General features: G+C 46.1%; 1 protein-coding gene across 12 annotated transcripts in view; it reads right to left on the reverse strand.

Annotated features, from left to right (window-relative positions):
• Positions 1 to 26,004, reverse strand: part of ASTN2 (astrotactin 2) — a 1,030,196-nt gene that overhangs the window by 122,811 nt on the left and 881,381 nt on the right. The window contains exons 20-21 of one of the 12 annotated variants that reach the window (XM_045165174.1): positions 16,084 to 16,154; positions 12,147 to 12,380 (exon numbers count right to left, since the gene is read on the reverse strand). The exons of 10 other annotated variants lie outside the window; for them this stretch is intronic. In XM_045165174.1, coding sequence (XP_045021109.1) covers positions 12,303 to 12,380; positions 16,084 to 16,154 — 149 coding nt within the window. In that variant the 3' untranslated portion in view covers positions 12,147 to 12,302. Of the gene's footprint in view, positions 1 to 12,146; positions 12,381 to 16,083; positions 16,155 to 26,004 lie in introns of those variants that run through there. One more of the 12 variants, XM_045165178.1, reaches the window with a different exon arrangement.

Here is a 26,004-nt window from a genome sequence, read left to right on the forward strand (position 1 = left end):
CAGTCCTTCCAACTAATATTCAGGGTTGATTTCCTTTAGGATTGACTGGTTGGATCTCCTTGCAGTCCAAGGGACTCTCAAGAGTCTTCTCCAACACCACAGTTCAAAAGCTTCAATTTTTTGGCACTCAGCCTTCTTTATGGTCCAATTCTCATATCCATCCATGACTACTGGAAAAATGTTGTATCTTGCTCTAGAGGCCATTAATAAATCAGATTAAGTCCCCATAGGTGGGATATACTCTTTCACTTCTCCTTCTCAAATGGGGACAGAGATTATGAAATGCACAGTGTTAAAAGGAATGACCCTGAAATCCATTATGCAGAGGGCAAATCTGGGGAGCCCTCCCCATGGGGACAAAGATGCTTGGAATTTTAGCACCCCGGATTGTGTCAGCAGATCAGCCCATAGTTAACTCAGGAGTTTTTGTGGACGCTTTGCCCTAAGTCATTAGTCTACCAAGAATAGCTAGGGAGAAAATGAAATATATTTAAGGACAAAGGCAGCCATTGACCTCTTCATCCTGGGAATCTGAGTCTGTAGCCAAATTTCAGACACAGCTGGATAATTCTAGCGTAAATCCCCTTGCTGAGTAAGAGACGGATCCCACCAGAATAAATAACAACATGTGAACACAGTGGCCTCCTGGCTTCGTCGGCTAACCCTCTATTCTCGACACACAGGCCTCGGTGCGGCAACTCGAGGCTATTACGTCACCAGTCTGAAGCTGGCCCCTCTCTGATCCCAGGGCCAGCTATCACATAGCACTTGCATGTGGACAGTGCCAGGCTTTAATGAAGGCAGCTGATGTCACCTAAAATGGAGCCTGACCAAACTCAGCCAGGTGACATTCAAGGGGTCGGGAGGTAGAGGGTTCTCCTTTCCAAAGGAACCACCTGCAAGACAGTCAACAACTGTGTGATGTGCTAAAGGGGCCCAGGAGAGGGACAACACCACTTTCTAGTTATTCCAAAGTCATCTTTTCTAGTCAAGATGAGCCCTTTTATAACCTTGACACCATGAAAAGTGATAGGGCCATCCTTGGCTCGGGGAGCAGTAGGAAGCTGAGCAGACGAGAGATTAGGGGCTCTGGGTTTTGATAACCAGCTCTGTGACTTTGAACAACATACTGTTCTCCCTGATCCGAGTGTTCTTCTCCCTAAATCAGGTGAGTGTGGAGGAGTGCCCCTGCCCACGGATCCAGGTTGGTCAGGAAAGCCAGAGGCCAGGACAGTTAGGAGTGATTGCTCAGAGTCAGACATGCCTGATCTGCACCTCAGTGTTGTCGATGGGTAGCTGTGAAGCCCATGGCAAGCCACTACGCATCTCTGAGCTTTGGTCTGCTCATGTGTGAAACTGACAAACACAGTGCCTGCCTTAGAGGAGTGCTGTGAACACAACACATGCTGGCATAGTTCCTGGCACAACAGTGTTTAATAAATGGCGGCTAACACACTTATTAACAAGAGCGTGTGTGCTCATTCGCTTCAGTCGTGTCCAACTCTTTGCAACCCCCTGGACTGTAGCCCACCAGACTCCTCTATCCAAGGGGATTCTCCAGGCAAGAGTACTGGAGTTGGTTGCCATGCCCTCCTCCAGGGGACCTTCCCAACCAAGGGATCGAACCTGTGTCTCCCACATTGCAGGTGGAATCTTTACTGTCTGAGCCACCAGGGAAGCCCAATGAAAGCATAGCAGTAATAAGTTGAGGGATGTTATTTGACCTCAGCTGTCCATCACTAGATGATGCCAAATGTTCCTTCCACCCCTGCTGTTATCGAATAGCCCATAACAGGCACTTAGAGAACAGAAAGATGAGCTCCAGACCATGCGCACTGGAAAACAGGATTCAGCTCTCCTCATCCTCAGCCTTCGTCCACACTGGGCTCCCTGGTTCTCATGCTATTTCTTTTTTGATTTATAATCGTTGTTGTTGTTCAATTGCTAAGTTGTGTCCAACTTTTTGTGATCCCATGGACTGCAGCAAGTCATGCTTCCCTGTCCTTCACTATCTCCCAGAGTGTGCTCAGAGTCATGTCCATTGAGTCAGTGATGCCATCAACCATCTCATCCTGTCATCCCCTTCTCCTCCTGCCTTCAATCTTTCCCAGCATCAGGGTCTTTTTCAATGAGTTGGCTCTTTGCATCAGGTGGCCAAAGTATTGGAGCGTCAGCTTCAGCATAATGCCTTCCAGTGAATATTGAGGGTTAATTTCTTTTAGGATTGACTGGTTTGATCTCCTTGCAGTCCAAGGGACTCTCAAGAGTCTTCTCCAACACCACAATTTGAAAGCATCCATTTTTCGGCACTCAGCCTTCTTTATGGTCCAACTCTCACATCCAGACATGCCTACTGGAAAAACCATAGCTTTGACATAGGGACTTTTGTTGGCAAAGTGATGCCTTTGCAAATATGCTGTCTAGGTTTGCCATAGCTTTTCTTCCAAGGAGGAAGTGCCTGAATTTCATGGCTGCAGTCAACATCTACAGTGATTTTGGAGCCCAAGAAAATAAAATCTGTCACTGCTTCCATTTTTTCCTCTCCTGTTTCCCATGAAGTGATGGGACCCAATGCCATGATCTTAGTGTGTTAATGTTGAGTTTAAAGCCAGCTTTTTCACTCTCCTCTTTCATCCTCATCAGGAAGGCTCTACAGACCACGAGAGAAATCTGGGAAGCTAGAGATCCATCCCCAACACCCACTTCAAACAGCAGGCAGAACCATGATGGAGCCAAGGGCTGAAGCACACAAGGATGGTGGGTCTCATCAGGAACACGGGAACCACATACCAGCACCTAAGTCAGGGACCGGATGCCAGGCCCAGAAACTGGAGGACACAGGCCCTTGAAGAATGACCAGCAACTTACTGTTGGGAGAATCTAAAGTATGCCCTCATGCCAGCTAACTCAGGGTTTCTTTGCTGAGACTGTCTCTCTCCCCTTTCTGCTGACTCTCGCTGAAGATCTGAAAAGCCAGAGGAAATAATTCTTGCCATATAGTGAAGTGGAGGTGGTGCTTGAAGTCCAGCTGACGGGTTTGAATCTAGACCCCTCACTGTGCAGCCTTGTGCAGGCGGCTTTACATCTGCAGCCTCAGTTTCTTCATCCGTAACGTGGAGCTGCTAAGCTCTGTTTTCCAGAGTTTGTTTTATGAGCTGTAACCAAGATAATGGATGCACAGTGCCCAGCACAGTATGTGTGACAGACTTTCAATTAATGTTCACCCCTTTGCCCTCTTTCTTCCTAATCAATATAAAAGGAACTAAACTCTATACATTCTTCTATACGTTCACTTAACCCTTTTCCACTTAACATTCTGCGTCTGTATCCTGCCGTTGTTCAGTCACCTACAACTCTCCGCGACCCTGTGGACTGCAGCACGCCAGGCTTCCCTGTCCTTCACTATCTCCCCCAAGTTTGCTCAAACTCATGTCCATTGAGTTGAAGATGCTGTCTATCCCCCTTATTCTGTACATTTTGGAAGACAGGTTTTGAGTCTTCTGTTTCTATATCCTGGGGCCCTGCATTGGCCTACACCAGGATGGTTGCTCGAGAAGGTCTGCTGCTCCGAACCTGCTTCACTGAAAATCCTGTGCTTCCAAGAAGAGGGTTATACTTTCCTATGTGATAAGCAAGCTTGTAGGAGCCCTTTACCATCCTGATCTGCCCTGTCCTCTCTGGAGGGACAGCCCCTCATAGGATCACTCAAGTTTTCCGTTTTTATTTTGAAAAAAGTGCACTTTCAGAGGGGAGAATGAAATCTACCCTGAGAGTCTGGTAATTGTTTCTTGGTGATCCTGGGGCCAGGGGCCAGTCAGACTGCGGACGGTACGCAGCTCACAGATCAGGATTAAATGAGATGGCATGGGTTAGGACAGGTCTCCCTGGAGCTGCAGGGCCCCAGGGAGACGGAGCTGTGGTGTGGTGCCTCTGACCCTGCCCCCACGCTGGTGGCTCACGTTCACAGGGGCCACCGTCCACCCCAGCTGTAACCACCAAGTCGGTGTGGCCTCCCCCAGGCGCCCCACCAGAAGCTGGCTTGCTCTCTGCTCCAGTGACTGGTGAGGAGTGGGGAGGAGGAGAGGCGAACGGAGCCCCAGACCTGGTCCCCAGCCCTCCTCTCTCACTCTCTCATCTCCCTGTCCTTTCTTCGTCTTTCTCAACCCTCATTCTCTTCTCTTACCCCATTTCTGGCCTCCTTGTCTTTTCTCTTACAGAAACATTTACTGAACTCCGAGTGCTTCTGATGCCTGTGGACCTGTGCCCGTACAGTGAGTGTGAGCTGTGTGTGCAGTGTGCTCTGCAAGCGGATGACATCTCATGTGATCGGCACGCCTGTCTGCGCTGGGTGGATCGACGTGGCATATGGTACATAGCATATGTCTTTACAGCACGCCTGTGGGGAGCTGGCCGTGTTTACGCATCACGCGTGCTTCTGTTGCTTGTCTATGATGCGTCTCTGAGGACGTCTGTTTCCGTGGTGGGCTATCCCCAGGCTGTGTGTGTCTGTGTGTGCATGCGTGCTTACCACGCGGGTCTTCGTTACCTGCCTTTTGCATATGGTTCATGGCCTAATCTGCCTGGGGGAGCTGTTTACACGTGTGTGGCTGTGCGCTGTCTTTGTTGTGGCTTAGCTGGGCGAGAGGGCCATGTTGTGTGTATCTGCGTACTATGGATTGCATTCGCGTTGTGGTTCTGCATCCTGTGTGATTCAAAAAAAGGAAAAAAAAAACAACACCTGGGCTGTGTGCTGTGTCTGTGCGGTGTTTATTGCATGTGCGGTTTGTAGGTGCGCTGTGCGTATGCTGCCTGTCTCCTGTGTCCCGGTCTCCGTGAAATGCGTGCCTGTGTTTCCCCGCCGGCTCTTCCTCCCCTTCGGGTGCCCCAGCCTCCCTCCCTCCCCTCTCCTCCCCAGGCTGTGACCGTTCTCAGCTGACACCTCCGCTGCTCTGGCAACCCGAGAAAGGTCAGCCGGCCCCCTCTCTCCCCGGCCGGCGGGAGCCTGGCCGTCAGCGTTGCGTGGTGTGGGAGCGCCCTCTGTCGGCCGTGGCCCGCCCCCACACATACACCCGGCCCTCTCGACCGGGGCTTCCTCTTCCCTTTCTGGCTCTTCCTAGAGACTTTTCAACTTCGCTAACAAAGGCTGAGATGACGATATCATTTCTGATGCAAAGCAACATGCGTTTGAGAAGAAAGAGGGTGTCGTTCAGGGTCCTGAGGCAGTGGGTGCACAGCAGCGGCGGCCTGGGCAGATGGTAGGGAAGACTCCCCTGGCCGCCTACTCGGGTCACAGCCCCGTCGAAAGAGACTGCAAAGTGTGCTGGCCCCCACTGGCCAAAGTACCAGCTGCTCTCAATTCGTAGTCACCAGTTTAGAACCTCAAACCCACACCTACCCAATGATTTCATGCACACCACCCCTCCTCACCATCCTCCAAGTAATTCCCCAAGGCCTCAATTTCCCCCTTCCACAGAGACCCATGGTTGAGACCCAAGGGTTCCAGTTCCAGAAAGAGGGAGGGGTCAACTGTGCAAAACGAAAAGGGACACTTTTCCAGGGGATTGAACCCAAGGAGGTCAAAGGGGGACTTGTGAGAGGTCTTCAATTAGTGGAAGAAAAGGAACAGTCACGGACGTACCAGGACGTGCAATGCCTCTGGTACGTGATTCTAAGAACCTTGGCAGGAGGAGGAAGGAGCCACGGGCCCATGTGGGCATTAGTGCAAACATACACACGCACACACAGCCACACGCACGCCCCAAATGCAGAACTCTCCAGTGGCCTCTGTGGCAAAAATCCCTGGGACATGGGGGCATGTGCGTGGACTACTTGACTTATAGAACAAACAGATCTAAATGGCATTATTTTTATACAAAAATGTGGGTTTTCATTGCCTTCCTTCTTCCAGTTGATTAAAGAGGAGGTTGATAAGCAGAACTTATTTTTGCAAACTCAGTACGACAGGGTTGCTGGAGACCCAAGGACCATTTGGCCCAATCGGCTGAAAGTATGTTTTCAGAGCTTACCTCTCATGAGACATGAATAGTTATTTCAAGGTGTGGCCAAATAAATTTGCAAAATACAGGGTTAAATAAAGTTAAACAGATTTATTTCCCACAGAGCTTTTAATATGAGAATGAATCTTATGAATTTCTGAGAAAGGGGGCAGCTACATGCAGTGTTTCTCAAAATACTTGGATAATGGAAGAATTTTTTTTTTCCCTCCTAGACATCCATGGGAGAAAAAAAAATTTTTTTAATTAAAAAATACTTCTTATTTTATATTGGAGGATAGCCAATTAACAATGTTGTGATAGTTTCAGGTGGACAACAAAGAAACTCAGCTATGCATTTACACGTATACATTCTCCCACAAACTCCCCTCCCATCCAGGCTGCCACATAACATTGAGCAGAGTTCCCTGTGCTACTCAGTAGGTCCTTGTTGGTTATCCATTTGATGTTATCCATGTGGCTGCATGTACATGTCCATCCCAAACTCTCTAACTATCTCATGGGAGAAAATTTTAAATCTACACATTGCCAAAGCAAGAGTGTAAGTCAACTACTGTTGAGTTTCCGTTTCCCACAGCAACAATGTGCTGCTTTGCTTTGGCTTTTGCATGTTTTGTCTCTCTGGATCTGCCGGTAGTCTTCCTGGGGTGTGCTTGTGTCATCAGGCTAGACTACAGATGAGAAGGGAGGCTCAGAGAGATGAGGTGACTTGTCCCGAGTCAAGCCACTAGCAAGGGAAAGAGCAAGACTTGATACCAGGCCTGTCTCTCTACAAAACACACAGACTTCTACTCTGCTAACTACTGTTTAACGTAACTTGACAGAAAGTTTAAAATGTGGTCCCTGCCCGCAAGAGCAGTACAATGTACTTAGGGAAACCATTTTAAAAGTACACATAGAAGAGGGGAAATATGAGAGTATTAATTAGTGGGTAATAAGTGGCACTGCAATATGGGAGATGAGTACCCTCAGTGAGAACCAGGAAGGTCAGGGAGAGCTTCCTGGAGGAGGTGAATTTAAGTTATGCTCTGAAGGATGGAGAAGTCTCGGTCAGATCAGGCATCAGCAATTTTTTTAATGCAAAGGGTCAGATAGAAAATATTTTCATGTGAGCCATCCAGTGTCTGTTGCAAATACTTGACATTGCTGTTGTAATGTGAAAACAGCCACAGACAAAATGTAAATGAATGGATGTAGGTAGTGTTGCAATAAAACTTTATTTGCAAAATAGGCAGGAAGCCCATGGGCCTTGTTTGCAGAGGCAGATGGAAGGGAGAGGGGGGTGTGGCCTTTCTGGGCTAGGAGAACCTTTGTGCACACGTGCAATGATCAATACACTCTAAGGCCAGCTCCATGGCCCAGGTCTGCTCGTAACTGTCCCCCTTTTGCCTCCCACTTCACCTCAACCCACCTCAGTTGTGTTCTAAACCTTGAGGGTGAGCTTCCTGCAGCTTTACAGAGGGCAAGCTGCCCGCATTTGAGATACCCTGAGCAAAGAGCTCACCTCTCCCAGAGGAAGGCACCTGTCAGCTTTTACCTGGATTTAGCCTGTTGCAGAAGCAGAGAAAGATAACAAACCTAGCTCCTTCTTGAAAAGGGGATTAGCCTTTTCTCCCTCCAAAGAAGTTGAGGTCAGTGTTAAAATGCTGGCCTGTTTCTACTAGGTAGCAATCTGCAGAAGAACGCCGTATATTCACTCAGATGTAACATGTCAGAGCAGTGACTCCGTTACTCATCTCTAGCACAGGTCCCATAATGTTACTCCTGGTGCATTAAACTTAAGTTCTCTCCACTTAGTACAGAATCAAAATCAGGTGCTCCAGCCTGGCATTCAAGGCACTGCACACCCGACCTCCATCTAAGGCTCAAGCCTCATCCTCTGCAGCATCCACTTCCGTAAACCACATCTGTCTCTGCGTCCCTGGGCACGATTTACAAGTTTTGACCTTCAGGTCTTTGCACTTGCACCTGAATACCCTCCTCCTTCCTTCCTTTCAGGTCCTACTGTGACCTTCACGGCTCTACTCTGAATCCATCCTGGTTGGTGAAGATATACAGTCCTCCCCCTCTAAACTGCCACAACCAGATAGATACTGTGTTTCTTATGAGCAGCAACACTTTCCTTGGCTTGACTTTTCTTTGTTTTTCCAAAATGAAACTAACTTTTTAAAGATTATTTTTAAAAATTCCAAACTTACTGTTTTAAAAGACACAAGAGCCCAGAAAAAAATCTGAGAGAGAGAGAAAGAGAAGTTCAGAAGGGGGATAAAGCCTGAAAGGATGGGAAGACACAGTCTTGCAGGAAAGGCAGCTGCTTTGGTGTGGGTGAACCAAGGATCCCTATAGAAGAGTGAGCCGAAATGAGGCTGGGGAGATGGCAGGGGCATTGCATTCTCGTCTGCAGGTTTCATTGAGTCTTAGTTTGTAGGTTGACAGAGAAAAAGCAATCAGACAGCATAACCCCACCAAGTGCCGAGGCTGGCACATAGTAGGCTATCAATAAATATTTATAAATTGCCATCACGTGGGTCTTGAGGTCTTAGGCTGAGAAAATACCTCTAGGGGATTTCCTAACATCGTTCACATGGGAAAGGCATGGGCTGAGAGTCTGTGGTAGAAAGCTCAGGGCGGGTGGCTCTTGCAGAGGGCCCTGTGGACTAATGCCTTAATCATTTCCCCTCCACACAGTCCCCGAGTGCCTCCGCCTCTAGACTGGCCCATGTGCTGAAGCTAGGCAGGAGAATGTGAGTGAGCTCCACTGTGAACTGCTGAGGGAACGCAGAAGACACGATGGGGGGTTATCCATCCACCATGATGCTATGCTGAGAGAGCAGCTCAGGGCAGGAGGGGTGGGGAGGAGTACAGCCCCCTTATCTGCATGCTGATATCCTCACCTGAGAAGTATTTTACAGAACAGCAGAATTCTAAGTTTGGGCTTCCCTTGTGGCTCAGCCGGTAAAGAATCTGCCTGCAATGTCGGAGACCTGGGTTCAATCCCTGGGTTGGGAAGATCCCCTGCAGAAGGGAAAAACTACCCACTCCAGTATTCTGGCCTGGAGAATTCCATGGCTTGTATAGTCCATGGGGTGGCAAAGAGTTGGACGCGGCTGAGTGACTTTCAAGTTTGGAAGAACTTAAAAAGTCACTGATCCCGAGCCCTCTGTCCACATTTAGGTGCCATCTGGCCCCTTCTTGAACACTCCCAGTTACAGGAAGCCAACTCAACCTGTGTCCGGGAGGCTGGCACAGAGTCGCTTCCAGGAGGCAAATGTAGATCATGAAAAGAGGAAGGGGGACTAATCCCCTAAGAAGACTTAGTATCTGTTCGGAACTGACTCTCTGCACTGCCCGCATTGTTTCAGGTAACCCTCATGACAAGCCTGGGAATGGGGATTAATACCCCTGTTGTACAGGCGAGGAAATGGTGCTCAGGGATATTGAGTCATTGGACTTAATTACAAATCTGGTAAGTAGGAAGGCTGGAATTCAAATGGGATAGTCTACCACCCGGGGTCCAAGGTATTTCAGCTTTTCAAAAGGAGCTTCCAATCAGACCCAGAAAAGCCAAGATACTTTAGGTAGACCCCACAGGGGCCAGCGTAGAAGTGGGGTGGTCCTGTTTGTTGGTGTGGCTGCAAAGGAAGTGTGAGAGGCTTCCAGGCTGGGGTGGGAATGCAGGAATTGCTCCGGGACAGGATTAGGGCACCTTGGCAAGGATGGCCCGCTGGCTCACGTGTTGCTGGCTCTCTGTGTGCCTGTGCCCGCCCTGCCACGAACACCTGGGCACGTTCCCCTTCCCATCCCCTCCCGGGTTCTCAAACAGAAGAGAGAGATTAGGGCTCAGGAACAGGGCTGTCCAGGCGGACCCCGTAATCACACAAAGCAAGCCCCACCCTGGGCCTGTTACGCTCTCTCCTTTGAAAACCATCAGAAAACTCATCCCACACTCCCTTTTGCTCAGAGAGTGCTTTCATCCTTTCAACAGTCATTGTACTTCTCCCCGCCAGGCACGGGGGTACAGAGCAACAGCAACATCAAGAGCAAACATCTACCGTGTTCTTTCTGTGTGCCAAGAGCTCCGTTAAGTACCTTATACGCACGTTCTACTTAATGTTAACAAGAGTCTTGTGAGAGAGATGCTGCTATTGCCCCCATTTTACAGATGAGGCACTGAGACTCAGACTAAGTTATGCAGAGGGTCATACAAGTGAGAGAGCTGGGACCTGAAATCAGTACCCACATGCAGAGCCTTCAGGAACTAACGCACAGGGCAGTGAGAGAGGAAGACATGGGAGAGGGCTGTGTGCTAAGCCTGTTAGAACAGAGTCTGGGTTGGAAGCAACGTCCAGCAGGCAAGTGACAAGAATAAAGAGCGAGGACTAGCCTTCTGAAAAGCGCTTAGTATCTGCCCCACGCTGAGTGAGCTGTCCCCCTACCACAGTTGTCCCACTAACCCCGTGGAGAGGGGAGTAGCATCCCCAATTTACAGACGAGCAACTTGGGGCCAGAGACACTGAGTCACTTGATCTAAGTTATAGATTCAATAATAGGTGGCCTCCTAAGACAGTCTTACGTTGAGGGTGAGTTTTTGAAAGGGGGGGTAGGGTATGCAAGGGCATCTCAGCAGAAGGATGAAGACACGGCGGTGGGGGGGAGGGGAGCAGCAGGTAAGGCAGCAGGGCAGGACCAGGGGTGGTGGAGAGAGAGGAAGCTGGAGAGACAGGCAAGGCCAAGATTTTGCAGAACCTCATCAACCATATTAAGAAACAAAGACCTTATTCTGAAGGCACAGGAGAATGATAATGGGCCTCAGACTCTTCCCACTGATGGAAATTAGAGGGGCAGCAGGGTAAGGATGCATGAAGGCAGGGAGACCAGCTAGGAAAATGCTACAAAACCCGAAAGAACAGTGACGGGGTGAGGGGCCCCGGCCCAGGGGCAGGCGGCTCAGAGAGGAGAGTAAGAAAATCAGTTTACTATTGGGAAATGGAGGCTCCAAAGTGCAAGTCCTGGTTCTTGTTAGAACCAGACTCCAACTCCAATGTTCCGACTCTGAGGGTGCTTTCTGGAACTGCTTACATTCTTTTTTTTCTTCCAGAATTTTCTCTCTCACTCACTTCTGCTATTTAGAATGTGAGTGACTTCTCACAGTGTGAGAAGTCCATTGTGACTAGTACATGTTTAATTCTCTAGTTACGACTCTTACCATTCTCATTTTGAAATTATGAAATCACAAGTTCAGAAAAGCAGAAAGCAATTGTGCCTGAGATTATGTAAAGCAGCAGCAGTGGAGACCTGGAGCGTGTTCTCTTCCAAACCTAGCACGGTGATCCCTAGGTAACATCACTCACCCTTCCCCACACTGGGCCTCCCCACCAACATTTTCTTTTTAAGTTGGGTTTTTCAAATGAAAAAAAAAAAAAAAAAAAGTCAGCCAAGGAAATGTAGTATGCAATTCATTCTTTGATAAAGTTACTTTTGTCTGTGACACTTTCTTCTCTTCAGAAGAATTACAGAAGGTTCAGATCAGCGAAAAAGCAGTCTGGAAATTTCATGCTTTAACAAGTTCCAAATATTTTTGTTATTATTTACTTATTTTCTTAGGAAGTTGATTCCACACTTGGAGGACAGGGAGGCCAAGAAGTAGCCACATATGGAGGTTTTGATTCCCTCTCAAGAAAAAAGGCACTTGAAGAAACTGATCTCTGGTTACTGATGGCTTACTGTGGGGCTGTTAGAGCCCGAGCTCATTCAGTTCAGACAGCCCCTGGACAGTGGTACTATTATCCCTGTTTTATAGATGGGGCTGCTGTTGAGGAGGAAATGGCAACCCACTCCAGTATTCTTGCCTGGAGAACCCCACGGACAGAGGAGCCTGGAGGGCTACAGCCCATGGGGTCGCAGAGAGTCAGACACGACTGAGCGACTCGGCACGCGCTGTGGCCTAGAAAGGCGTAGTGCCTCACCACTTGTCCACTGTCACCCACATAAAAACAGAAGCGTTAAGATCTGAACACAGGATCTGTCACAAACGCTTTTCTCTTCCTACTGTTACCACATCCACCTCAATAGTCAGTCCAGCTCATCTCCCTCTTTTCCCATGACTGACTCTGTGAGAAGGTAGCAGATACAAGCATCATCGGGGTATAATGTGATGGGTAGAGCACACACCATCCCTTCAAGCTGATGGCATTTTCTCCCCCCATCTTGTTGTCAGGAATTGTTACTGTTAGAGTCATCTTTATGAAGACAGGAGAGGGCACTGGACTGAGGGTCTGGCCCTCAGGCCTAACTCTGGCTCTGCTGGGTCATGGGTGTGGGTCCACAGACAATCCATCTCCCTGACTGGCCTTGACTGTCACAAACCTTAAAAAAAAAAAAAAATGAGGACATTAAAAGGTAACAAGAAGGTTCTTTGTGGTTCCAAATTCTTAACGCCAAAGAATTGATGCTTTCGAGTTGTGGTGCTGGAGAAGACTCTTGAGAGTCCCTTGGACTGCAAGGAGATCAAACCAGTCAATCCTAAAGGAAATCAACCTTGAATATTCATTGGAAGGACTGATGCTGAAGCTCCAATGCTCTGGCCACCTGATGTGAAGCCCTGGCTCATTGAGAAAGTCCCTGATGCTGGGAAAGACTGAGGGCAGGAACAGAAGGGGGTGACAGAGGATGAGACGGTTGGATGGCATCCACAGACTCAATGGGCATTAGTCTGCACAAACTCCAGGAGATAGTGAAGGACAGAAGTGTGGCGTGCTGCAGTCCATGGGGTCACAAAGAGTCAGACATGACTTGGTGACTGAACACCACCACCTAAGGGGAGATGCAGGGGTCAGTTCTCAGAGTAAAGGTGAACATAAACAGGACAGAAGAGGCAGAGTTGAGGGGGAGGGAAGGGGAAATGAGACCGACTGAAATAGGGAGCAGGTCTCCAATGGAGGGATAAGAAGTGTCCTAGAGTGACGCCTCCCTCGTCTTCTCCAGAGCCTCACGTATAAGCTTCATCTCAGATCAAGGGCCGTTGGCGCTGGGAAGACCATTAGTAGTCACAATTTGAGATGGGGGAGGGGAGTAGAAGATAGCCAGTAATAGATCTTCCATTCTCTCTGGACGTACTGTGAGACCAGGCTACGTTCTAAATCCATTCTCTGCAGCAGAACTGCCAGGTTGGTGGCATGGGAGGGCCAGACGTAATTGCAGAGCCAGGCTGGTCTTCCCTCTTTTTACCCTGGCTGCCATTTTCACATGAAAACCATAAAAGATCCCAGAAATGGGAGGTGCACTTAATAGGTTTTTTTGGCACCGAGAAATTAATCTTTTTTAAACCAAGGGGATTTTTTTTTTCTTTCCTAAAGATCTTTGGCAAACAGAAGCTAAATTGCTTCCAGACCTCATGAAAGGTATTTTGTGCAAACGAGGTGTGATTTACACTTCCTTTAATTAGTCTGAACCCTGGAAAAAGAGAGAAATAATAGAAAACAAGAGCTATGTAGAAAACAAGTCCAAACAGCCCTAAAATAACAGTTTTGTAAAAGCATCAGTTGAGGGTGTTAGAAGGAGACCAATAACAAAAAAAAAAAAAAAAAAAAAAAGAATCCTTCTAATTCTGGGAGTGGAGCAATTATAAGTGAATTGAAGTTTTGTTGGACTCTTTTTCCCTAGGGATGGGGGTGGGGAGAAAGTTTGGCAGAAAGGAGCCTTAGTGTTCTCAGAATGAGTTTCAAGTTCTGGTTGACCTTCCTTCCGTTAAGCTTCGGTATTTTCTGAGGGCATTTGGGGTCTAGGAGCCAGAGTCAGGAGGGAGCAGACCATTCTGCTTGCACTCACAGACGTTTTACCATCCAGTTTTTCTCATGGCTGTGTTGCAACATAGCCTTTTGGAAAGCACATGGCTTTTGGAATCGCAGACATGGGTTCAAGTTTTGCCTCTACCAATTTATCACCAATGTGAATCTGGGCAACTTGAGTCTGCAGCCTCCTGACCACCCCCTTACTCCCTGAAGCTCTCTTTTCTTGGTTGCTCGATCCCCCAATCATCCTATTGTCCCATCAGCCTGATCCTGCTTAGTCTCTTCTGTAGGTCAGCTCATTGACCCAGAAGTTATTTTCTGGGGTTGCTCAAGACTCAGTCCCAAGCCCGCTTCTTCTCTAAGTCAACTGACTTCATCAAGACAGTGTAAGCAAATGCAGTGTTTCACCTTTCATCTGATTAACCCTCAAAGGTCCAGTGCCTGGCCCCATCTTCTCCCTTGGTTGGTCCTCATATCTGAGAGAGTCATTTCCTAGGCAGGTTGATAAGAAGTCTAGGGGTCCCCAAGGAGAGAGGGGTCTGGAATTCTTAAGGAGGAAGAAAGGACAAACTTTTTTTGTCCCTCTACATTCCTTAGGATTATATAACAATGATGTATCCTGTTTGAGGACAGTCTCTGGAAAAAAACCTTCTGGCTAATCCTATTATCTTAAAGTGTAAATTATGGGAGTAGGTCTAGTGAGGTCTTTACAACCTCCAGACATTCTTTTGAGTCACTGTAATAACTAATTAGAGAGTATATAACTCCATGGCTAACACTAGCAAGGGGGTACTCTTTCTACCCCCTTCTGATGCCTATGTCAGAAGCTTTCTCTATTTCCTTTATACTTTAATAAAACTTTATTACACAAAAGCTCTGAGTGATCAAGCCTCGTCTCTGGCCCCAGATTGAATTCTCGTCCAGAGGCCAAGAATCCCGGCGTCTTTGCGTGGTTCAGCAACAACCTTTCATATCCAACTACGTTGCTATTTCTTTACTTGAATGTTTCAAGTACCTTAGATACAACATACCTCAAACAGAAGGGATATTTCACCTTAATCAAGTCTGCTTCCCAGAGAAAAGCATCCCTCCTCACATACATGTTATCTTAGCTGGACCCTCATTTTCCTTCTCCTTCTATATCTGATCCAACACCCAACCCCGTTGACTATATCTCTGCTCTAATACTGCATGATCTGAGCCAATCTTTCCTCATCTCTGTGCAAACCGGGGCACGTGAGCGAGATGGTCCCTGAGTATGTCCTTGCTCTGACACTGTGTGGCACCTCAGTGGTGGTCATCTCCCTCCACCCACTCTCTTCTCATCTCTTATTCAGCTAATGGAGTCTCTACTACAATTTCTGGATCCATCCAGAGCCTGGGCCCAGGAACCCTTGGAGGAGTTGAAGTTATTGAGGCAATATAGGGAGGAGCAAAGCAGCCTCTCTTACAAAATTTATCTTTGCTAATCCCATCCCTTCTGACTGTTCAAATCTATGGCCACAACACCTTTTAGACAAAAGGAATGGCCAAAGTGATGTGCTACATAAACTAAAAGAATGACTTCATTTACCCTTGAGAATATTTAAGGACCTAGGGCTCCATTTTACCTCTAGAATATTGGAACTCATAAGGCCAATTTCATGGATAAATGCATTGTCCAAACACGAATAAAAAGTAATGAACCAGAAGACCAGGGCTCAAAACCTGGCTCTTTCTCTAACTTGCTGGGATCAGCTCTTTCTACTCTCCAGGGCTCGATCCTCTTGACTAAACAATGAAGGAATTGTACTGTACTGGATGATTGACATCGGCTCTGGAAACTCAAAGGTTTGCAGGACATTTTTTATGAACTATGCAGAAAATGAGAGGGTCCAGGGATCATCCTTCGTAGCTTTCCTAGAAAATCATGCATCTTCCCCATGAAAGGAAGCATAGAAAGGCTGAAATTTATGGAGCACTCATTAGGTGTGTACTAATATCCAAAGTTTAAAAAAAAAAAAAAAAAAAAACTAAGAGGAAGGAAGAAAAGAAGGTTAAGTATTGACCAAGTGTCACATAGCTATTTGATAATATAACAATTTCAAACTTCACTATAACTGGTTCTGAGTCTGTGTTGGACGCTGTATCTCCACCTATCCAGCCATTTCTGTGGCCGTCATGCCTTTGTTTGTTATGCATCCATTCACTCATACTATAAACACCCCCTGAGTATTTCCTCTGTGCATGGAGCTGAGCTAAATACAAAGAACTATGAGCAGAAAGTTTAGAAGCGTTACCTTTCTTTCCAAAGTGCCACTCTGATCATGTTTATGATCATCCTCAAAAGCCATCCAATGCTCCCCTTTGCCTGTGGGATGAAGTCCAAACAGCTTAGCCTGTTTTCCCATCCTTCTGTGATCTGGCTCCTGTCTCATCTCCTCTCAACCACATTCATTCAACAACATTTGTTAAGTATTAACCATGTGCCAGACACTGCTCTAGAGTATTGGAATGCAATGTTGAGTGACACAGACGTGGGCCTTGCCTAAGATATTACAGATACTAATCAAATAGTATAGGTATTAACATTAATATCTGTAATATTTATAGATGCTAATCAAATTATCACATCAATGCAGAAGTAGGCACTCCCTTAAGCTTTCAGTGGTCTAGCTTCTCTAGATATAGGCTTCTTGGGCTGGAAGCCATCTGATGGGATGGGAGAGCCTGCAATGATGCAGTTTTCCTTATCTTTAAGACTCGCTTAAAGATATGCTGACCTTTTAACAATGTGATCTGTCCTACTAATCATGCAGAAATACCTACTTCTAAACAAAGACTCTTTTTTTCTTGATGCCATAAATTTTTTAAAATTTTATTTCAAAACAGCTTTTCAACAGTTCTTGCTGTACACTACCAAAGAACAGCATGCCCTCCCTCCACAGGAATCATTATGCTTAAAGTTCATCACTTACTATTTATCTCCACTTGTTGCTTGTTGTTCAGCTGCTAAGTCATGTCCAACTCTTTAAACCCACCCCCCACCCCCCGCCACCGCCCCATGGACTGCAGCACATCAGGGTTCCCTGTCCTTCACTCTCTCCTGGAGTTTGCTCAAACTCATGTCCATTGAGTCAGTGATGCCATCCAACCATCCCATACTCTGTTGCCCTCTTCTCCTCCTGCCCTCAGTCTTTCCCAGCATTGGGGATTTTTCCAATGAGTTGACTGTTCGCATCAGATGACCAAACTACTGGAGCTTCAGCTTCAGTCCTTCCAATAAGTATTCTGGGTTGATTTCCTTTAAGATTGCTTGGTTTGATCTCCTTGCTATCCAAGGGACTCTCAAGAGTCTTCTCTAGCACCACAATTCGAAAGCATCAATTCTTCAGAGCTAAGACTTCTTTATGGTCCAACTCTCACATCCTCACATGACTACTGGAAAAACTGTAGCTTTGGCTATATGGACCTTTGTCGGCAAAGTGGTGTTGGAATGTTTGTTAGGTCCATGAATCAAGGTAAATCGGACGTGATCAAGCCAGGAGACGGCAACAGTGAGCATCGACGTTTTAGGAATCCATGAACTAAAATGGATGGGGATGGGCAAGTGTGACTCAGATGACCATTGTATCTACTACTGTGGGTAAGAATCCCTTAGAAGGAATGAAACAGCCCTTGAAAGAGTCCGAAATGCAGTACCTGAGAGCAATCTCAAATGATCTCAGTTTGTTTCCAAGGCAAACCATTCAGCATCACAGTAATCCAAATCTATCTCCCCTACTCAACTCTAAATTTCAAGAAGGCAGAGTCCTTGCCTATTCTTGTTCACCAATGGAATCCAGCACTTAGCCCAATGCCTGGCACACCGTTGACATTCAGAACGTGTGTCGGTTAGACTGAATCATGCTTAATGAGCCCTAAAGCCTTCCTTCAAAAAAAGACTGTGGCAGACATAGATTTCTTTTCTTTTTTTTACCACCACATCCTTCTTTTGTTTTTTTCAGATGGGGAAACAGAGCCTGAAAGGAGAAGCAAGTTTGCAAAGGCTGCAGAGAACGTTGGTAGCTTAATTAAATCAGAATCAAAGAGAATTTGAGGTCCAAAGCTTGTGTGTATCATATCCATTCACAAACCTTGAGTCTGAAATGGCGAGGAAGTGAGGGCCTCAAGGGAAAAAGAGCATATGACTGGAAGGAGACACAGTCTCCCCAGCCTTTGATGTACGTACCTTCGTCTCAGAGAGAGTCGCTGAGTGGCCTGTTTCGGAGCTAGAGGGGCCCAAGTGCATGGGAGGAACCCTGGCCTGTCCTCAGACAGGGCCTCTGAGAAAACGCTTCAATCACTGCCTCTAACCCAAACTCTCCAAAGCACTATTTCCTATTATGTCTCAATAACCAAGTTTAACCCGCCCGCGTCTTGAGATTAGATCTGTGAGCTCACAGAGGCTCAATCACTCAATTAAGAGGAGGGAAAATCTTATCCTCTCCAAACAAAGTGAAATGTGACATAAGCCAGTTGCTAGGATTATGTCTCATTCAGGAAGAAGGAGAGGAGCAGAGCAGAGAGAGAATGGGTGGGTCAAACATTACAGGAATTTTCCAGGGAAGTGTGAGTGGTGTGGTCCTCTAAACTTCAATGTCCAGTCCCCCAGACAAGGCTGAAGGCAAGGTCCTGACTTCCAGAGAGGCAGAAAGGTGTGGGCAGCTCTTCTCAACGTGCCCTGGAGCTCTGGGTAGTATCCAGGTGCATTCTGATTCTTCCCTGGATGCCTGGCATCAGTGGTGAGCTGAATCCCCAAACCCAGAGAATCCTATAGGCAGATGCCAGTCTTCAAAACCTACTTGATTAGGTTAATGCAAAGTATGGGGACATTCCTCTTAATGAATAATCCCTTCCTCCTCCTCTTGGCCTTAATTTGCACATCTTTAGAACGGGAGTTGACAGGACATTGACTTGGATAGTATCTAAAGCTCCTTCCAACATCGAAGGTCTACGGCCAGTAGTTAAAAGACACTCTGGCATACCAGAAAGGGCAGGGACACTGGTAGACCTTGTTCAAATTCCAGCCCTGCATTGGAAAAATGATTTTACCTCACTGAGCACCAGTTTTCCCTTCTTTTAAAAAGGACTAAATGTTTATAGCTCACAGAATTGCTGTAAGGTTTTGAGAAAGCATATTTGATGTCCTCAGCACAGTGTCTGCTTACAGAAATACGCAGTGAATGATGGTGATCATTCTGAGAAGGTCTTTGGGCTTTGGCAAATGAATGACAGATTTTAAGAGTGAGATCTTTAAGATACAGTCTTGATGGAGACTTTGAGTTTAGAAAGAAGCCATGCTCTCAAGTGAAAGATTCTGCTAATCCAATGGCAATTGTCTACTAGAGAGCACTAATTCACAGCCGGTGAAACCTGATTTCCAAAAGCCAACTGGCCATGCTAAAAAGCAATAGAGTTACAGACCAGAACACCTAGATCTGAGGCCAGGCTTGGAAGGAAACATTCTTTCCATGTGGAGGGTTATTAAGTCCTTGGTATAGATTCAAGGGTAGAAAAACTGGGATAATTTCCACTGGGGACTGAGCCATGTAATTAATTTGGGGCCATCCATATTACCATGCCCTGGTTTCAGTTTTGTCTTTTGTAAAGCAGGGATCTTGATATAAGCTCCTAGGAGTTGCTGAAAGGATTGACTGTGATAACCCCAAGCCTTTGCAGGATGGCTGGTTGGCAACAAGAGCAAGAGTCCTTAACAGCTGAGCCCTAGTTGTACCTCTGACTAGCTGTGTGTCCTTGGTTCAATCACCTTCCCTCTCTGAGTCTCTGTTTTCATATCTGGAAAAGGAGTCTAAGGACACTCTGGGTTGCAGGACTGTTGTAAGCAACTGATGAGATGATACATGAAGGGGAGTTGATAAAGTAGAAGGATTACCCAAAGGCAAGAAGTCCTTCATGTCTACACCCAGGCCCTTCTAGAGACTATTCCAGCATCTCCCCCTTATTCTTCCAGTTAAAGGGATTATACTTTCATGTAGACAAGGATTTGAAGGTCCCAATTTCATCTTTGCCCTGTGAAAAGGTTACCAGTAATTTTTCTTGCCATTTAGAGTGACCTGAGGGGAAATTGGCCAGACTGTTGTCCTGGGGCCAGAGTCTTACTACAAAACTGTAACTCCACCCAGAAACCTGAGTCAACTCAAGAATGAGGCACTGGGCATAAACCACGCCAAAACTATCCACCCTCTGCTTTCCAGGATCCCAAATGACACTGGTCATTGAAAACCCATCCTTCTTATCCAGAGGGAAATTTCGGCTCTGCTTAAGATGAATTTAATGCCCAGCATTAGCTGTTAAAACCCAAACAGGCCCTTCCAAAACTGTGACCTTCTGTTCAAAGACTTGCTTTTGTTTGGTTGTATCTTGTAAAATACTTTAGTAGCAAATTTAGGACTTATAAAATAGAGCCGATTGACAGCCTTGGGAACTGAAAGCCTATTTATTCACTGAACAGAGAGTGCTGGAGGGGTTAGGGGGTTGGTTAGCTACAGACAGAGATGGTGCCTAGGCCAGGGTTTCTGGAGGGAAGATATCTCAGAAACTCAGAATTGTTATAGGTCCTGGAGTGGGGATCATGAAAGGTTTCATGGAGAAGGTAGAGCCAGTTACAACTGTGCTAGGCTTTGGAACAATGATGGGTAGAAACTGGACACACTGGATCTTAGACGTATCAGCATCTCAGAACAGGAGTGTCTTCATCAGTAAAATGGACTAGTACACTTCCTGCTTCATTTTTACTGCTGAACAGTATTATGTCAAATGGCTCAATAAATGACACTCTTCTCTGATAACTAGCACTGATTTTTTTTTTTAATTGAGGAATATCATTTATCTACAATAAAATGCTAGATTTTAAGCACAGAGCTCAATGTTTTTGAAAAACAGCTGAGTTCTCCATTTTTACATGGTGGCTCACCCATGTCATAAACTTAAGATAAACAGGAAAAGATTATCACTCTGGGATCTCAGAAAAAATAGATCTATAAGGAAACTTATACATGAATTGGTACAACAACTTTCTTTTCTTGTAAAAACTGGGGTCTAGAGGATTGATTTGGGGAGGTGGATGTGGCAGAAGGCCATATTATTCTACAGTGATAACAATGATCCCCCAAATGAGCACATATCTCATCCTCCAAATGAGCACACATCTATTCCATATCTAATGTGTCCCAGGAAGATAACTCTGGAAATGCTTCGTTACCAACCATATCAAAAGAGATGTGGCCACAAGGAGCCTTTGTCCAGAGGTCAACATACCTGTTACATCAAGAAAAGATGGAAAGCACAATATGGTAAACCAAATATCCTTCAATTAAAAATAAATAAATTTAATTTAATAAAAACCTTCAGCTTCCCTTGAGAATAAGGGAAATGATAATAATTACAATAAAAATAATAATGATGACAATGATCTACAACTTTAACAATATGAATGGATTCCACAGTATGGTGATCACAAGAACCCAGACAGAACAGAATGCATATTGTACAATTTATAGCTTCAAAGGCAAGGAAAATTAATCAATGTTAAAAGAAGTTAGGGTAGTGATTTACTCTTGAGGAGGGACTATGTCTGAATGGGAGCACAGAGTGAGTTTCTGAAAGGCGGGCGATGCTCTGTTTCTTGATTTGGGTATTGGTCGCAGGGTTGTGTTCATTTTGTGAAAATTCTTCAAGATACAGAAGATCAGTGTCATCGGATATATATATACAAGTGCTATACTTCCAGAGAAATTTTGAAAAATAGAGGCACTTTGCCAAGAATGAGTAAAAGAATAGAGGTAATAAATTCATTTAACACCTGAGAGGCTGGAAATCATACACCTTAAAGGCAGAAAGGCCTCAGAGGTGACCCATTTCAACCACCTGGTTTCAGAGACGGGGACACGGAGGCCCACAGAGGAGAGTGCCAAGACCACCCAGGGCCTCAGCTTCACGTCAGGTCTCCCGACCCAGCCCTTCCTAACGCTGCTTTCCTTCCTCAGATGATAACAGGGAGATGTAGGTGAGATCTAAAGAAAGCTAAGCCATGCATCTGGATATCAAGGTATAAAATTTTTCAGACACTGATTAGTAGGTGCCTTGCAAATGGCCTTGGCAGCTGAGACAAGGCAGATGTGACCACACACATGCATTGCCCATGACACATGGGTTGGAAGAGTGAGGCAGAGGCAGCTCTAAAGGAACACATGGAGAACTTGTCTGCCCGGAATGCGTTGGGAATGAGGATTCCAAAGAGGTCATCCCAGGAGAAGCCATGCCTGAACCCCAAGGAAGGCTGGGTGCATTTACTGACATTCCAAACATCTGTGCTTTTGCAAGGGAGATAAAAAGGAATCTGCTTCCCTGCCTCGAGGCATGATCTATGGGCTTCCGAGGCACTGGGTGTGGGCTGCTCTTGAAGGCATGATGCCGTGTTTGATGGATGAAGGCTGAGGAAACTCACTAGGCCACACATTAATAAAAATGATCAAACTGCCTTGGTTGGTGGAATGGGATGCTAATGCCATTCTCCAGATGGACGTCAGAGAGAGAGAATGTCTGGAGGGAGCTAACCTGCTTTATATCTTTACCTTGATCCCACTTGTCCAAATGAGAGCCTCTGTTCTGTTGCCAAGACCCTATAAAAGCCCAGGCTGGAGGGGCTCACCCTGCACTACCACCACCCATGATACCTCACCTGCAGCCAGCCTTTCTTAACTGAGAAGGTGTATGTTCTAACCACATCTTAGGCCTGCAGCCACCTTCCATCACTTTGTCCTGCCCAGAGAATGCAGTCCAAGTATCTTCACCTGGCCTCCACACACTCACCCACTTGACCACAAACCCTACTCCCTCTCAGACTGTGTTCCTCCAAGTATCTTTCTTGTCTATCTTCACACCTATTTTTAGTTCTATGTTTTTTTTCTCTGTCTAGATTGCCTCTTACTCATCTCTACTATTGAAACCCTTCTTATCCTTCTAAGCTAAGATCAAAGGTCATGAAGATCTCCTTGATTACCAGTTTCCCAACACAAATTCATCTTATTCCATGGTGCATTTTTTATCTGTTTAGCCATATTTCATTTTTACTTTATGATCATACATAAAGTTGTCTGTTTTTTATTTCTCTCTTTCCAGGTTGGGTGCTTCAAGAGAAAAGGGATAATATTTATCATGTTCCCATTGGTTTCCAAAGGGTTTCTCTGGTAGCTCAGTGGTAGAGAATCCTCCTGCAATGGAGGAGATGTAGCTTAGATTACTGGGTTGGGAAGATCCCCTGGAGAAGGAAATAGCAACCCACTCCAGTGTTCTTGCCTAGGATATCTCATGGATACAGGAGTCTGGTGGGCTACCGTCCATGGGGTTGCAAAGAGTTGGACACGACTTAGTGACTAAACAACAAAAACAACAACACTGGTTTCCAAGACACAGCAGTATGCTTGGCAAATGCAGTTTTTCAATATACACATTTTCTGAGCAAGTATGAGGTCATCACATGTCCCTAGTCTCCAATTTCAGCCTCAACTGAAATAGTTCCAGTGTGAGTTCAGACTTACTTTGTGATGCTCCAGTAACCTCCACCTTAAGACAGGGCAGGTATATCTTTCTGCTTTCAGGCCTGAGGCCTTCCTTGATGCCATGGAAATGCTCAGCTCAAAAGGGTAAGCCAAAAGTGGAAGGAACCAAAATCTTCCAACTTCATGTGCAGGGAGCCAGAGCAGACACAGCCCAGCTCTGCACCCTCAGGCTGCAATTCTGGGAGGCATCTGTCCCCAGAAGGTACCCGGGGAATTGAGCCCATGGGACCTCGGTGATACCCTGTTGAACACACCCCTGTGTTGGTCTTCTTTCCTCCTGCTGTCACCACCCAAGCAGCTTCACAACCGCTTCTTGTGCGTTCCTGTCAAGTAAACCACCTGCTCCCAATCTTCCAGGGTTTTCAGGTTAACCAAGATAGAAAAACAAAACAAAAAACAGCATGAATACATGCCTCTGACTTCGAATGAGTCAGATAATCCAACGAACCAACGAACCGTCTCTAACATCTCCCCAGTGCCTGGAAACCAACTTTGGCACATGGTATGTGGTCCGTAAGTGTGGGTCAGCTAGAAAAGAATTTAAACATATGAGCCGCTAGTATCAACTTGGCCAGCAGAGAAAACGCCAACTTATAAACTACAGAATCATCGCCAGAGGTGTCCACATAGCTGATTCTAGGTGACGAACACTAGGAGAACCCAGGCTCACTGACCGTGGGTTCTGCTGTCACTTTAGGTTCGGCCAGTGGAGCCCACTCATTGACTCTCAGTTCTGTCACCTCTCATCTCCTTAATGCTGCAGGCCCGGGGCTCCTCTGAGACACTCGGCTGCTGCAGAAAAACCAGATGTAATCTTCCAAAGGTGAGATTCATCACACACCCAAGGCCAGCACATCCATCCCCAGCATAATGAACCATGGGAACCCTCGGTCCCAGCCCAGGATATGACCCAAGTGACTCAGAGTTTAAATTTCCCCATGGTTCGTGCTGTGAAAACAATGCCAAGTCCTTCCTCTCCAATCAAAAACAAACCCCTTAAAAATTGTATTTAGTTTTATTGATAATTACATCCTCTCTTTTTTTTTTTTCCATTTAAAAAGCTGGTTTTATTTCTTTCCCCTTCAAGAATTCCTTGGAAGCCATTATGAGTAGGGACAAGAGAATCAGATCAGATCAGATCACTCACTCAGTCGTGTCCGACTCTTTGCGACCCCATGAATCGCAGCACGCCAGGCCTCCCTGTCCATCACCAACTCCCAGAGTTCACTCAGACTCACGTCCATCGAGTCAGTGATGCCATCCAGCCATCTCATCCTCTGTCGTCCCCTTCTCCCCCTGCCCCCAATCCCTCCCAGCATCAGGGTCTTTTCCAATGAGTCAACTCCTCGCATGAGGTGGCCAAAGTACTGGAGTTTCAGCTTTAGCATCATTCCTTCCAAAGAAATCCCAGGGCTGATCTCCTTCAGAATGGACTGGTTGGATCTCCTTGCAGTCCAAGGGACTCTCAAGAGTCTTCTCCAACACCACAGTTCAAAAGCATCAATTCTTCGGTGCTCAGCCTTCTTCACAGTCCAACTCTCACATCCATACATGACCACAGGAAAAACCATAGCCTTGACGGACAAGAGTATAGAGACTTCCAAAGGAGAAAGAATTTGGTTCAAACCCTAACACTGTCACTTAACAACTCTATATGCCTCGGAAAGTGACTCTATCCCTCTGAATGTCCTGTGACATAAAGATAATAATAGCTATTTTCAGAATAATTCTGATAATTAAATACTATAGGGACACCTGCTATATAAATGTTCAATAAGCATTGGTTCTCTTTCCCATTCCCTTTAATTAGTTTTACACTTTCTATAATGCATACAAAGTTTCTAGTATGGAACAGGTGCTTAATAAATGCTACCCATCTTGCTTCATCCTCACTTTGGCTCTCTTTATGGTGGATGCCTTTCTGCTTCTCCACTCATGGTGGGTTTAATTGTCTGGTTTCATGAGTTCTGATAATAGCATAATGCCTATTTTTGGTGTTAGGGATACAGCATAGATTAAGACAATTGATGTCCTCACCCTTATAGAGCTTACATTCAAGAGCAGGGGAACCAAAAATAAATACACAAAAACATAAACAAGTGAGATTATTTCAGAGAATGGTAAGCGATGTTAGAGCAATACTGCCGGGGGATGCGACAGGAGAGACAGAGAAGTAAGCGTATATTTGGGTGGTCAGGGAAACCTCGAAGTGAAGAAGAAAACAAAAGAAGGAAGAGACCAACTGCTATGAAGGTGCTAACAATCCAAACAAGTAGGGGCAGGAAATTCTAGGCAGAGGTTAAAAGAAAGAAAGTGAAGTCGCTCAGTTGTGTCCAATTCTTTGTGACTTTGTGGATTGTAGCCCACCAGGCTTCTTCGCCCGTGGGATTTTTCCAGGCAAGAATACTGGAGTGGGTTGCCATTTCCTTCCCCAGGGGATCTTCCTGACCCAGGTGCAGGTTAAATAGAGGCAAAGTTTGATATATCTGAGGATGAGAAAGAAGTTGTGTGTTGACTTCTACCCTTACACGTTAGGTTAGGCGTCGGCTTCCTAAAAGTCAACTCAGGAAGGGAAAGATTTTGAGTTGTATCATTCTG

Source organism: Bubalus bubalis, chromosome 3 (assembly GCF_019923935.1).
Source record: "Bubalus bubalis isolate 160015118507 breed Murrah chromosome 3, NDDB_SH_1, whole genome shotgun sequence".
In the NCBI taxonomy this organism is placed as follows: Eukaryota; Metazoa; Chordata; class Mammalia; order Artiodactyla; family Bovidae; genus Bubalus; species Bubalus bubalis.